Raw genomic sequence first — 10,822 nt, forward strand, 5'->3', positions numbered from 1 at the left:
GCTACATTTGCTTGAGAATTAGTTTCAGTGCTCATCCAAACAAGCACAAGTTTAGTGTGGATCACCAACAAAACCCAAAGCATGGTTTTAAGACACAAACTTGGTGTAGCAGGATTGCAAAACAATGCATCTAGTGGTGGGTAAGCAGTATTTTCTGAAGTTGAAACACCTTCTCACTCATTCGTTTTTGCAGAAAAAACGTAATTTAAGACTTTCAAAACTTTAAAAATTAAATATTATGTTATATTATGATTTCACTGTTCATCCAAACAAATAAAATGTAGTGTAGATTGCTAGAAAAGCATACAAAGCAGGGTTTTATAACACAATTTTGGCTATAGAATAGAGTGCTGCAGTGATGTTTTTTTTGTTTTTTTGGCCAACCTGTGAGTTAGCATCACCCTGGTTCCCTCGACAAAAAACAATATGATTTTTCCACTGGCTTTTGGATTATTGCAGGAAACAAACTCTGTGATCAGCAAAAGTTTCTCATTCAAAAACTCATTCAAAAAACAATTGACTTTGGGACGGTGGAACAGGAAGTGCTAAAATAAAAACTGGTTTCTCGGTTTTGGCAAGAAGAATACGTCATCCCTGCAGCACAACACTGTAAAACACAACACAACAAAACAAAACATCCAGTGATGGGCAAACAGTCATTTCTAAAGTTGAAGCACCTTCTGACTGATACGCTTTTGCAAAACAACAAATTGAACTTAATTTTATTAAGACTTTTAAAAATAAAATAAGAAACCAAAACAAAGAAACCTACACTTTATGTATAAATCTCTATGAATGCTAATGCGATCTCATATAACCACATTGGTGAAGTTTTAGCTGTTGTTATAGATTACGTGACATGGTTTTGAGCTGTAGATGGGCATTAGACTGAGATATATTTGCCTGAGAATCAAACCCTCATCCTTCCCTCGGGTCATTTTGACCCCAAACTCATTTATTTATTTATAATTATTTATTTTTTAGTGTTCATCGGAGTGGTCAAATACCTTAGGACTTTTGACGCACTTAAACCACAAATACACACAAAAAAAATTGAAACTGACTGGATTCAAGGAATTTATTTGATTGTATTAAAAATAGTAACAAATTCATTCCTCGCGGTTCAGTTTGACCCCCTTAGGAATAAATGAAATGAAAAAAATGCTCAAAATTAAAACTAAAACTTTACCAAAAAATTATTTTATAATGTCTACATGTGTATCTGAATGCATACTGAAGAGGTAAACTCAAGAAATTGACTTGAAATTGACTTGATCGGCAGAGACACCTAAATAGACCCAATGTGCATGCATTGCAGTTATTTTGAATTTAAGTTGAAAGAATGTGAAGAATGTGCTCAAATGTTATTATTTATTGATAAAATCTATTCATTTAAATAAAAATGTATAAAATAAAATAATAATACAAAGTCTCACCCCCCCCCCCCCCCCCCCCCCCAAAAAAAAAGCATAATATACGCTTTTCTGATCAACAACTACAAAAAAAGTATAATTTTATGGCTTCGGGTCATTTTGACCCGCGGGGGAAGGATTTGTAACAGGATGTGAGGGAAGGATGAGGATTATGTCGATATTTTATGTTTCAATGTTCATCTAAACAAATAAAAAAATAGTTCTGATTGCTGCAAAAACACACAAAGCAGGGGTTTTTAAACACAATTTTGGTAACCTAATAACAAAACAAAAACCGTCCTGTGTTGGACAGTGTCACAGTTAGTTGCAGCAAGGAGAGTAGTGAGGGAGGATCTGTACGCAGCCGTCACTTTATTTAACAATAAACCAAAACAAAATACATGCAGGAGCACTGCAGTTTCATGCTGGAACGCAGGACAATCACAACCAACTAAACATAGACGAGAACGGAAAACTAACAATGCACAGAGAAACCAAATAGCTAAACAAGGAGCAGGTGGATCAACTCAATGAAACAATGAGTAACCATAGTAACAAACAAAAGCATGCTAAGAAACCATGGAAACAGAAAAGAAACACTGCATATAATGATTTACAAACTAAAAGTCCAGGACTACAAAACGGAAACCAACCTGACCGTTACAGGCAATCAGTATTTTTATTTTTTTTTGATATATTTTCACAATTGTCACTAAATTGCCCCAATTATGCTTTTTTGAATATTACCTTTCATGCAGTGTGTAAAATAGCTGTTTGTGAATGCAAAAGGTTTTGAAGTGTTTTAAAGTGCACGACAAATAAAGTTATTGTCTCCTAAAAGAAAGAATCGATTCTGAACTGCCGAAACGAGTCGTCAGTAACTCCAGTCTCACTTCCTGTTACAAACCTATGTAACAATGTAACACATTTGCATAATGTCAGCCTATGGTGTTCATTGGCTGCCCGTGAACAACATCTACTTTGACCCTCATACACTGTAGTTGTAGCTGAGACTGGAAGAGTTTGGTTTGTGTTGTCGACATGTTTTCAGCGCTGGGAATCCACTTTGCTGCGCTTCAAAAGAATGAGGACTCACGCAATTGATATGGAAAAAAACAACAACGCTATCGTTACTGTTCGTATCACTGTGTATCAAGTGCTGAGGAAGAGTTGACATCCAGATATAGTTACGTGCGCTTTGTTTCCGACACGTGCTGTATGCGGTCGACCAATCACAGCAGACTGGGGCATCTGACCAATCGGAGCAGAGTCTGCTCTCAGTAAGGAGGAGTTTAGAGAGACTGAATCTTTGAATGAACCGTTTCAGACTCTTTGAGAAAGAGGTGATGCTGCAATATGTATTATGAGAAAATTAAAGTGTTTTTTGACCTTGGATGCATGTAAATCAATTGTAGGAGAACCCAAAACAAAAATTAGGAACCTTTAAAATAAGATAACTGGGTACTTCAAGACTTCCAAGTCTTTTAGATTGAAATAAATTTGATAGCATGTAACATCCTGCGGTGAGCAATATTTGAATATTTGTCATTTCTTCTGATATATTTTTGCTAGTGAAATCACATTGGCTAATGGTTATACAGGTGTAGCTTTAGCTGTGATTTAGTCTATTTTTGTGTTTGTTAATAAGTTTGAATTTGGAGAGCTTGTCCCTTATCTTCTAACCACACGACTTCTACAGTGTCTGTGTGAGAGCGAGCGAGTGTGTGTGTGTGTGTGTGTGTGTGTGTGTGTGTGTGTGTGTGTGTGTGTATGTGTGTGTGTGTGTGTCCGGTTTCTGCTGTGGTCAGAGCTGCGTCTGTGAGCTGCAGATAAAGGCTTTATTGGAGGTGGTGTTAATGAACCGTTTGCACCAGCACACACACACACACACACACCAACGACGGCACATAAAAACACAGACAGGTTTTTACACTCTCTGGACCTGAGGGACACCTCGCAACCTGTCCTACTTCACCTACAGGAAAATCAATATATCCCCTCTCTATATCTTCTCTTCCGTTTTATTCGGCCTTCCTCTCTTTTGTTTGCCCTGTATCAGCAGTGTGTGTTGAAAACTAGAGTTGATCTCGCTCTATTCAGTTTCAGTTTTGGAGTGTGTGTATGTGTCTGACTTAAAAAAAGTTGATCTAAAACTATTTTCACCCAGAAATTGCTAAAGAATTTCACAAATTATTAAAATGAAATGGCAGGTTACATATTATATATATATTCTTTTTTTTCTTTCTTTTTTTACATTTTTGAAGAAAAAAAAAACATTTATTTACAACTCTTAAAAAGTGTTATTATAGTATCATTGAGATACTACTATAGTTATTTTTTATATATATATATATATATATATATATATATATTGAATGAGATTTTGTTTGGTTTTTATTTTATCAGTTAATTATTAATGATTATTTTGTTGTGTTGTATCATGTTTATATTTTTTATTATTATTTATTAGTTTTTTGTTTGTTTGTTTTATCAAGTTAAGCAATATGACTATGAGAAATGTTGCCTTGGCGGTTATAATAATAACCATACAGGGGGAAATCACAGTGTATCACCTTTCGTTTGTTTGCGCCTTTAAAAAAAAAAAAAAAAAAAAAAAAAAAATTTTTACACTTGATTTGTGCCCTAATTGTAGGAAACGTCAGGTGACTAGATGAAGTCTGTTTTTAAAATGGCATGTTTATGAGAAGCTGTACGATCTGTCTGTTCTCTCATTGTGTTTGTGGCTCTGAACGCTGGGGACCGTGAGCCAGGTGTCAGAAAGATGCTATTATTGCACTGAAGCCATACATTTGGGTCAGGACTGTGAGTGTGTGTGTGTGTGTGTGTGTGTGTGTGAGAGAGAGAGAGAGATCAGTCTGGCAGATGATCAGAGAAGTCTCTTTCTCTAAGAACTCTTTCACCGTTTCACTCTGACGTTCTTATTTAACACACATCAGGCTGCCACTGTCAGATCCTGTCTAAGTCTACACACACACACACACACACACACACACACACACACACACACAAACAGAGTTGACTGCATTTATAAACGCTGGAGCCCAGATCAAAGCGTCCTATAGCATAGTGCCCCGTGTTCGGCATGTATAAGTGACAAAGTTTATTGCAGAATGCGCTCTATAAGTCTGTTATGGAATGGCACATTTAAAGAACAGATACAACTTTTTCCTGTGGCATTTCTGTTTTTTGCTGATTAATATTTTTGTGGAAAGACTGCCTTTGAAAAGTTTAAGGTAAGAAAAAAAATATATATATATTTTATTCAGGTGCGTTAAATTGAGTTACAAAATAATTCTATTTCAAATAAATGCTGTTCTTTTGAACTTTCTGTTAGTCAAGGAATCCTGAAAAACTGTCACAGTTTCCACAACAATATGAATCAGCACGACTGTATTTACACATTGATAATAATCAGAAATGTTTCTTGAGCATCAAATCATCATATCAGAATGATTTCTGAAGGATCATGTGACACTGAAGACTGGAGTAATGATGCAAAAAAAAAATCAGCTTTGATCACAGGAATAGATTATAAATTCAAATATCAAAGTATGTGCAATTGTTAGTGATTTCCCCAGCATTTTTTGCTGATTTTAAACATTTAAAAAAATAAAATGATAAATCCTAAGACGTCATGGGCTAAATTCAATGGGTATAAATTCATAGTTATGTTAAAAAAATTAATATTCAGCTAGATTTTTTTATTTATTTATTTTTCAGTAATCTTTTTTAAATCTCTATCCGGTTAATGATGAATGATTGGAAAAGTCATGAAACAGAATTAGTCAGAAGGTTTAGGATTCCATAATTAGCTCAGATATTTAATAAACAAAAGCACAGAGCGATGATCAGCTTTATGACTGGCAGATGTTCTGAATCTGCGGAGGATTCTGGGAGTTCTGCGGGAACATATTACCTGTTGAAATGCTTATTAGCGACGAGAACTGACTTGACAATTCAAATATCCCATTGCTCGAAAAGTAAAGAAACCGACACACAATTTCACACTAAGGGTTTCACACTGTTCCACATCAAACGCACTGGCTCACACACACACACACACTCCGGAGAAATGAGTGTGCTGGAGAAGGACACCAGCGACCAGGGTAATAAACATGAAGGGTGGCGCGTCTGAGAGGGAACAAATGATAGCCGGGGTGAAAAAAAGTAGAAAGAAAGTGGCTGTCGAAAGAGCTCTGTTTTCTCAGCATTACTGGAGAGAGGGAAAACAAAGAAGCATCTGTCTCTAGACCTTGAGAGGAGGATCTGTCATGAGCAGCTGAAATTATAATGCAAAAAGATGGTGTGATGTTCCCTACTTCACAGTCTGGATCTCTGAAGAAACACTAGATCAGTGGAGCTTCAGAAGAGCTAGTGTGTGTTCACACGGGCATGGAGAAACACTGCCCTCTTGTGTGGTCTTCCGATCCTGCATGAATATTCATTTGTGCTGTTTACGTCATAAACTGGTATTGCAAACATGATGATGATTCAAACAGACCGAGGCGTATCAGAACTCCTTTAGAAACCAGAGCCAAAGTGTCTGCAAGTATTGGGGAATTAAACCTGTGATAAATGGTTTACATCTAGTCAGCGCTGTTAACTAAGACTATTTAAAGATATTTGCTAATTGTGATAAAATATAATATAAACATTAGGGGGGAAACTAGAAATAATGATGCTGAAAATTCAGCTTTGATCACAGGAATAAATTAAATACAGGAAAATAATTGTAATAATAATAATACACTGAACAAAATTATAAACACAACACTTTTGTTTTTGCCCCCATTTTTCATGAGCTGAACTCAAAGATCTAAGACTTTGTCTATGTACACAAAAGGCCTATTTCTCTCAAATATTGTTCACAAATCTGTCTAAATCTGTGTTAGTGAGCACTTCTCCTTTGCCGAGATACTCCGTCCACCTCACAGGTGTGGCCTATCAAGATGCTGATTAGACAGCATGATTATTGCACAGGTGTGCCTTAGGCTGGCCACAATAAAAGGCCACTCTAAAATGTGCAGTGTAATTGCTGATCAATGTGAGAGCAGTGGCATATAGTAAGTGATTTTCTGTTTGTGTCAGTTGGTGTTTTGCAGGGACTGTAAGGAAGAGTATCACGAGGGCTCCTGCACACACACGATGGCCACAGCAACAGGACGTGCCCTACAGGTGAGAAACACACACTTCTAATATTACCACATCACATATGCATGGGCACAGTTCAGTTAATGTTGGCCTGATATCATCAGTCATCTCTCTTTTGGGATGAGCCGCCTGTGATTATAGTCATAAGAGTGTCAGTGCAAGCCATTCCCAAATCACCTGATTCATGACAGAACTATAGAAGAGGAGGAGTTTAAAGCTCAAGTCTGCCTGTGCTGTGTTTGATCCCTGCTCTACGGTGTGTGTGTGTGTGTGTTTCAGGGTTATGCTGTAGATGAAGAAGCGGCTCGTCTTGCCCGCTGGGATCAGGCCTCACAGGACACTATAGCCCAAACCACTCACCCCTGTCCCAAATGCCAAGTTCCCGTGGAAAAGAACGGTACGGATGGGACCTTTTACCTTTCTCTAGTTTCTCAGGGGCTTTTCAGAATACAGTCCTACCATACTGCTCTTGCTATTACTATTACTGACTGCTTACAGTGCTGGGTAGTCACTGATTATATGTAATCTGGAATACGTAATCAGATTCCGAACATTAAAGTCGGCATTAAATGGATTATAAAATGTGTAATGTAATAGATTGTTTCCAATTACGATTTCTGTCATGTAATTTGTAAGCAGTATCAGACTACAGTGTATAAACTGCTAATGCACACGGTAGCGTCATATTTCATCTCTGACAGGAATGAATACGAGGCTGTGAGGGATAGAAGTGCAGTGTGTTCAATGGTTCGGATTGTTGTTTAACAACATTCCGATTGTTAAGCTAATCTTTCCAAGAAAAAAAAAAAAAACTTGCAGTAAACAAAAACAGTAAACGTAAGAAACTGTACGTCTATCCCCCATTATTGATAAAAATAAGCATTTTCATTTTACATTCTGCATTTTAATATGGAAGGGACTTTTTTGTTCCACATAGATTTTCATTTCTTTTGAAATCAAACAATAATTTGTGAACCACCTGCAGTACCGCTACGGACACCTAGGGGTCGCAAACCCGCTGTTAAAGAGCCCTAATCTAAATTATTATCCACAATGTGCAGTACACAGAGCACACTGCATGAAATACTGTATCTCACAATGGAATTTTTAATACACACTCACCGGCCACTTTATTAGGTACACCTTGCTAGTACCGTGTTGGACCCTCTCTTGCCTTCAGAACTGCTGTAATTCTTCATGGCACAGATTCAACAAGGTGCTGGAAACATTCCTCAGAGATTTTGCTCCATATCGTCATGATCGCATCACACAGTTGCTGCAGATTTATCGCTGCACATCCATGATGTGAATCTCCCATTCCTCCACATCCCAAAGCTGCTCTACTGGATTGAGATCTGGTGACTCTGGAGGACATTTGAGTAAAGTGAACATGTTCAAGACACCAGTGTGAGTTGATTTGAGCTTTGTGACATGTGCGTTATCCTGCTGGAAGTCATCAGAAGACTGTACACTGTGGTTATAAAGAGATGGACATGATCAGCAACAATGCTGTGGTGTTTAAACGAAGCTCAGCTGGTACTAATGGGCCCAAAGTGTGCCAAGAAAATACCATTACACCACCAGCAGCCTGAACCGCTGATACGAGGCAGGATGGATTCATGCTTGTATGTCGCTTACACCAAATTCTGACCCGACCATCTGAATGTTGCAGCAGAAATCGAGACTCATCCGATCAGGCAACATTTCTCCAATCTTATATGAGTCTCTGTGAATTGTGTCCTCAGTTTCCTGTTCTCATCTGACAGGAGTGAGTTCTGCTGCTGTAGCTCTTCTGCTTCAAGGTTCGACATGTTGTGTGTTCAGAGATGTGAACCAGTCTGGCCGTTCTCCTCTGACCTCTGACATCAACAAGGCATTTTCACCCACAGAACTGGATATTTTCTCTTTTTCTGACCATTCTCTGTTAACTCTAGAGATGGTTGTGTGTGAAAATCCCAGTAGATCATCAGTTTCTGAAATACTCAGACCATCCCCCACCATCAACCATCCCACTGAACGAAGTCAAACTCACTTAAATCACCTTTCTTCCTCATTCTGATGCTCTGTTTGAACTTCAGCAGATCGTTTTGACCGTGTCAACATTCCTTAAATCAATTGAGTTGTTGTAATGGTGATTGGCTGATAAGATATCTGTGTTAACGGGCAGTTGAACAGGTGTACCTAATAAAGTGGCCGGTGAGTGTATATAAATAAATACACAAATGGTTAACTCAGCAAATTGCGTCTAGTTAATGCCAGAAATATAAATGATCATATATATATATATATATATATATGGTCATGTGAGCATATTATTGTATGAAATGTTTTGCATTATATACTGAATCGGTTTCACATTTGAAAACTAGGTTGGTTATCTTTGTTTTTATCTTTACACTTGAAGAGTGTGTCATAATGACGCTGTTATCTCCTTCAGTGCAGATAATGGTGTGTTGTCATGATCTTCCTCAGGTGGCTGTATGCACATGGTGTGTCCGCGTCCACAGTGCAGGTTTGACTGGTGCTGGATCTGTCGTGTGGAGTGGAACAGGGAATGTATGGGAAACCACTGGTTCGGATGAAGACTTCTTTGGATACGCTCTGAAACTCAGGGAATGGAACCAATGGGAAACCTTGCAGGACACTGTTAAATCATTATCACTGTTGTGAGGTACATATCATGAAATGCTGCTGACATTCAATGGTAGTTGTGGTAACCACAAATATTTTAGGTGCGATGGAAAAAAATTCTAGTGTTATTAAAATGTTTGAATGAAATCCTGAGTCGTGTTTTTTTTTTGTTTTTTTTTGTCATTAAATTCCAACATATTTAATTTGCTAATGGGAGTGTTGCTGTATTTCTGACTACACTCAATAACCACATTGAAAGTTTTCCCCAATCCAGCTTTCATTGTTATGCTAACCTGATCCAATCTAACATTCAAAATCTAGCAGTGGTATACACTATCGTCCAACGGTTTGGGGTCGGCAAGATTTTTTAAGATTCATAAAGAAGTCTTTTATGCTGAACAAGGCTAAAATAAAACGGTAAAAACAGTAATAACGTGAAATATTATTACAATTATTCTTTATTATTATTAGGATTAATGGAGAGAGATGTACCATCTTGTTTTCGAGGGGTCGTATAGCATACTACGTAACACAATCATAACATAATAAAAACAAAACAAAATTACTATTAACAGTACATCAACAAATACAAAACAAACACAAACAATAATGAAAATATTACACCACCAAGTTATCAGAATAGACAATAATAAATACACAACAAAATATACAGTGAATACAATTGTATATTGTAATACACACATACATATACATACAAACAAGGTAAATACATAAATATAAGCATAATCAACAGTGACAGTTTCAATTATATCATAAGCAGTCTACCAATTAAAACTCTTTCCTATTTTAATATGTTTTAAAATGTCATTTATTCCTGTGATCAATCTAAGTTTTCAGCATCATTACTCCAGTCTTCAGTGTCACATGATCTTTCCGAAATCATTCTAATATGTTAATTTGATGCTCAAGAAACATTTTCTGATTATGATCAATGTTGAAAACAGTTGTGCTGAATAAAAGTGAACTACTGAACAGTTCTTCAAGACACTAGGGACACTATTATTTTATATTTTTACTTATTTATTTATATTTTATTGAATTTTTGAGCTCTGACCAAGATTCAGTAGTATTATGATTCTTTTTCAAATTGAAAATATCTCACTATATTGGCATCATATTAAATTAACATAACTCGTCCACCTGTTTTCATTGTACGTTTGTTACTATTTGTGTCTATTTGCATTCAATCTTCCATTGCTGATGTAATTTAACATCTGTCAATGCATGATGTCATCGCATTCCTGGCATGTCAATCATTTACCGCTCCAGTGTTTCACTATTGTTCTCTCCTCATGAGTGTCAGCAGGGCCGGATTATGAACCGAACCGACGGGGCCACAGAGAAACTGAACACCAGGGCCTTCAAACACTACAGGCCGAGGCTGAATGATACTTATGCTTGATAATACATAGTTTAGACTACCTAAAATTGGCTATTTTACCTAATATCTGTCTATTCTTCGTAATTTTATGCTTACTAGAGTTCTGTTTGGTTAGCTTAGCGACATGCTAACAACAAAGTTGGGTTAGGGTTAGGGTTATTTGCTGGTAATGTAGAGTGGTCCAAATCCAAACCCTAATGTAGAG

The 10,822-nt window shown here is 37.0% G+C and overlaps 1 protein-coding gene across 1 annotated transcript in view; it reads left to right on the forward strand.

Annotated features, from left to right (window-relative positions):
* The window catches only part of prkn (parkin RBR E3 ubiquitin protein ligase), a 164,366-nt gene extending 154,999 nt beyond the window's left edge, over window positions 1-9,367 (forward strand). Inside the window, exons 10-12 of the mRNA XM_084391429.1 lie at window positions 6,522-6,608; window positions 6,864-6,981; window positions 9,057-9,367. Of these exons, the coding sequence (XP_084247555.1) occupies window positions 6,522-6,608; window positions 6,864-6,981; window positions 9,057-9,166 (315 nt within the window). The 3' untranslated portion in view covers window positions 9,167-9,367. The remainder of the gene's footprint in view (window positions 1-6,521; window positions 6,609-6,863; window positions 6,982-9,056) is intronic.
* Window positions 9,368-10,822: the final 1,455 nt, after the last annotated feature.

This window comes from Rutilus rutilus (assembly GCF_951802725.1).
Source record: "Rutilus rutilus genome assembly, chromosome: 20".
Taxonomy (NCBI): Eukaryota; Metazoa; Chordata; class Actinopteri; order Cypriniformes; family Leuciscidae; genus Rutilus; species Rutilus rutilus.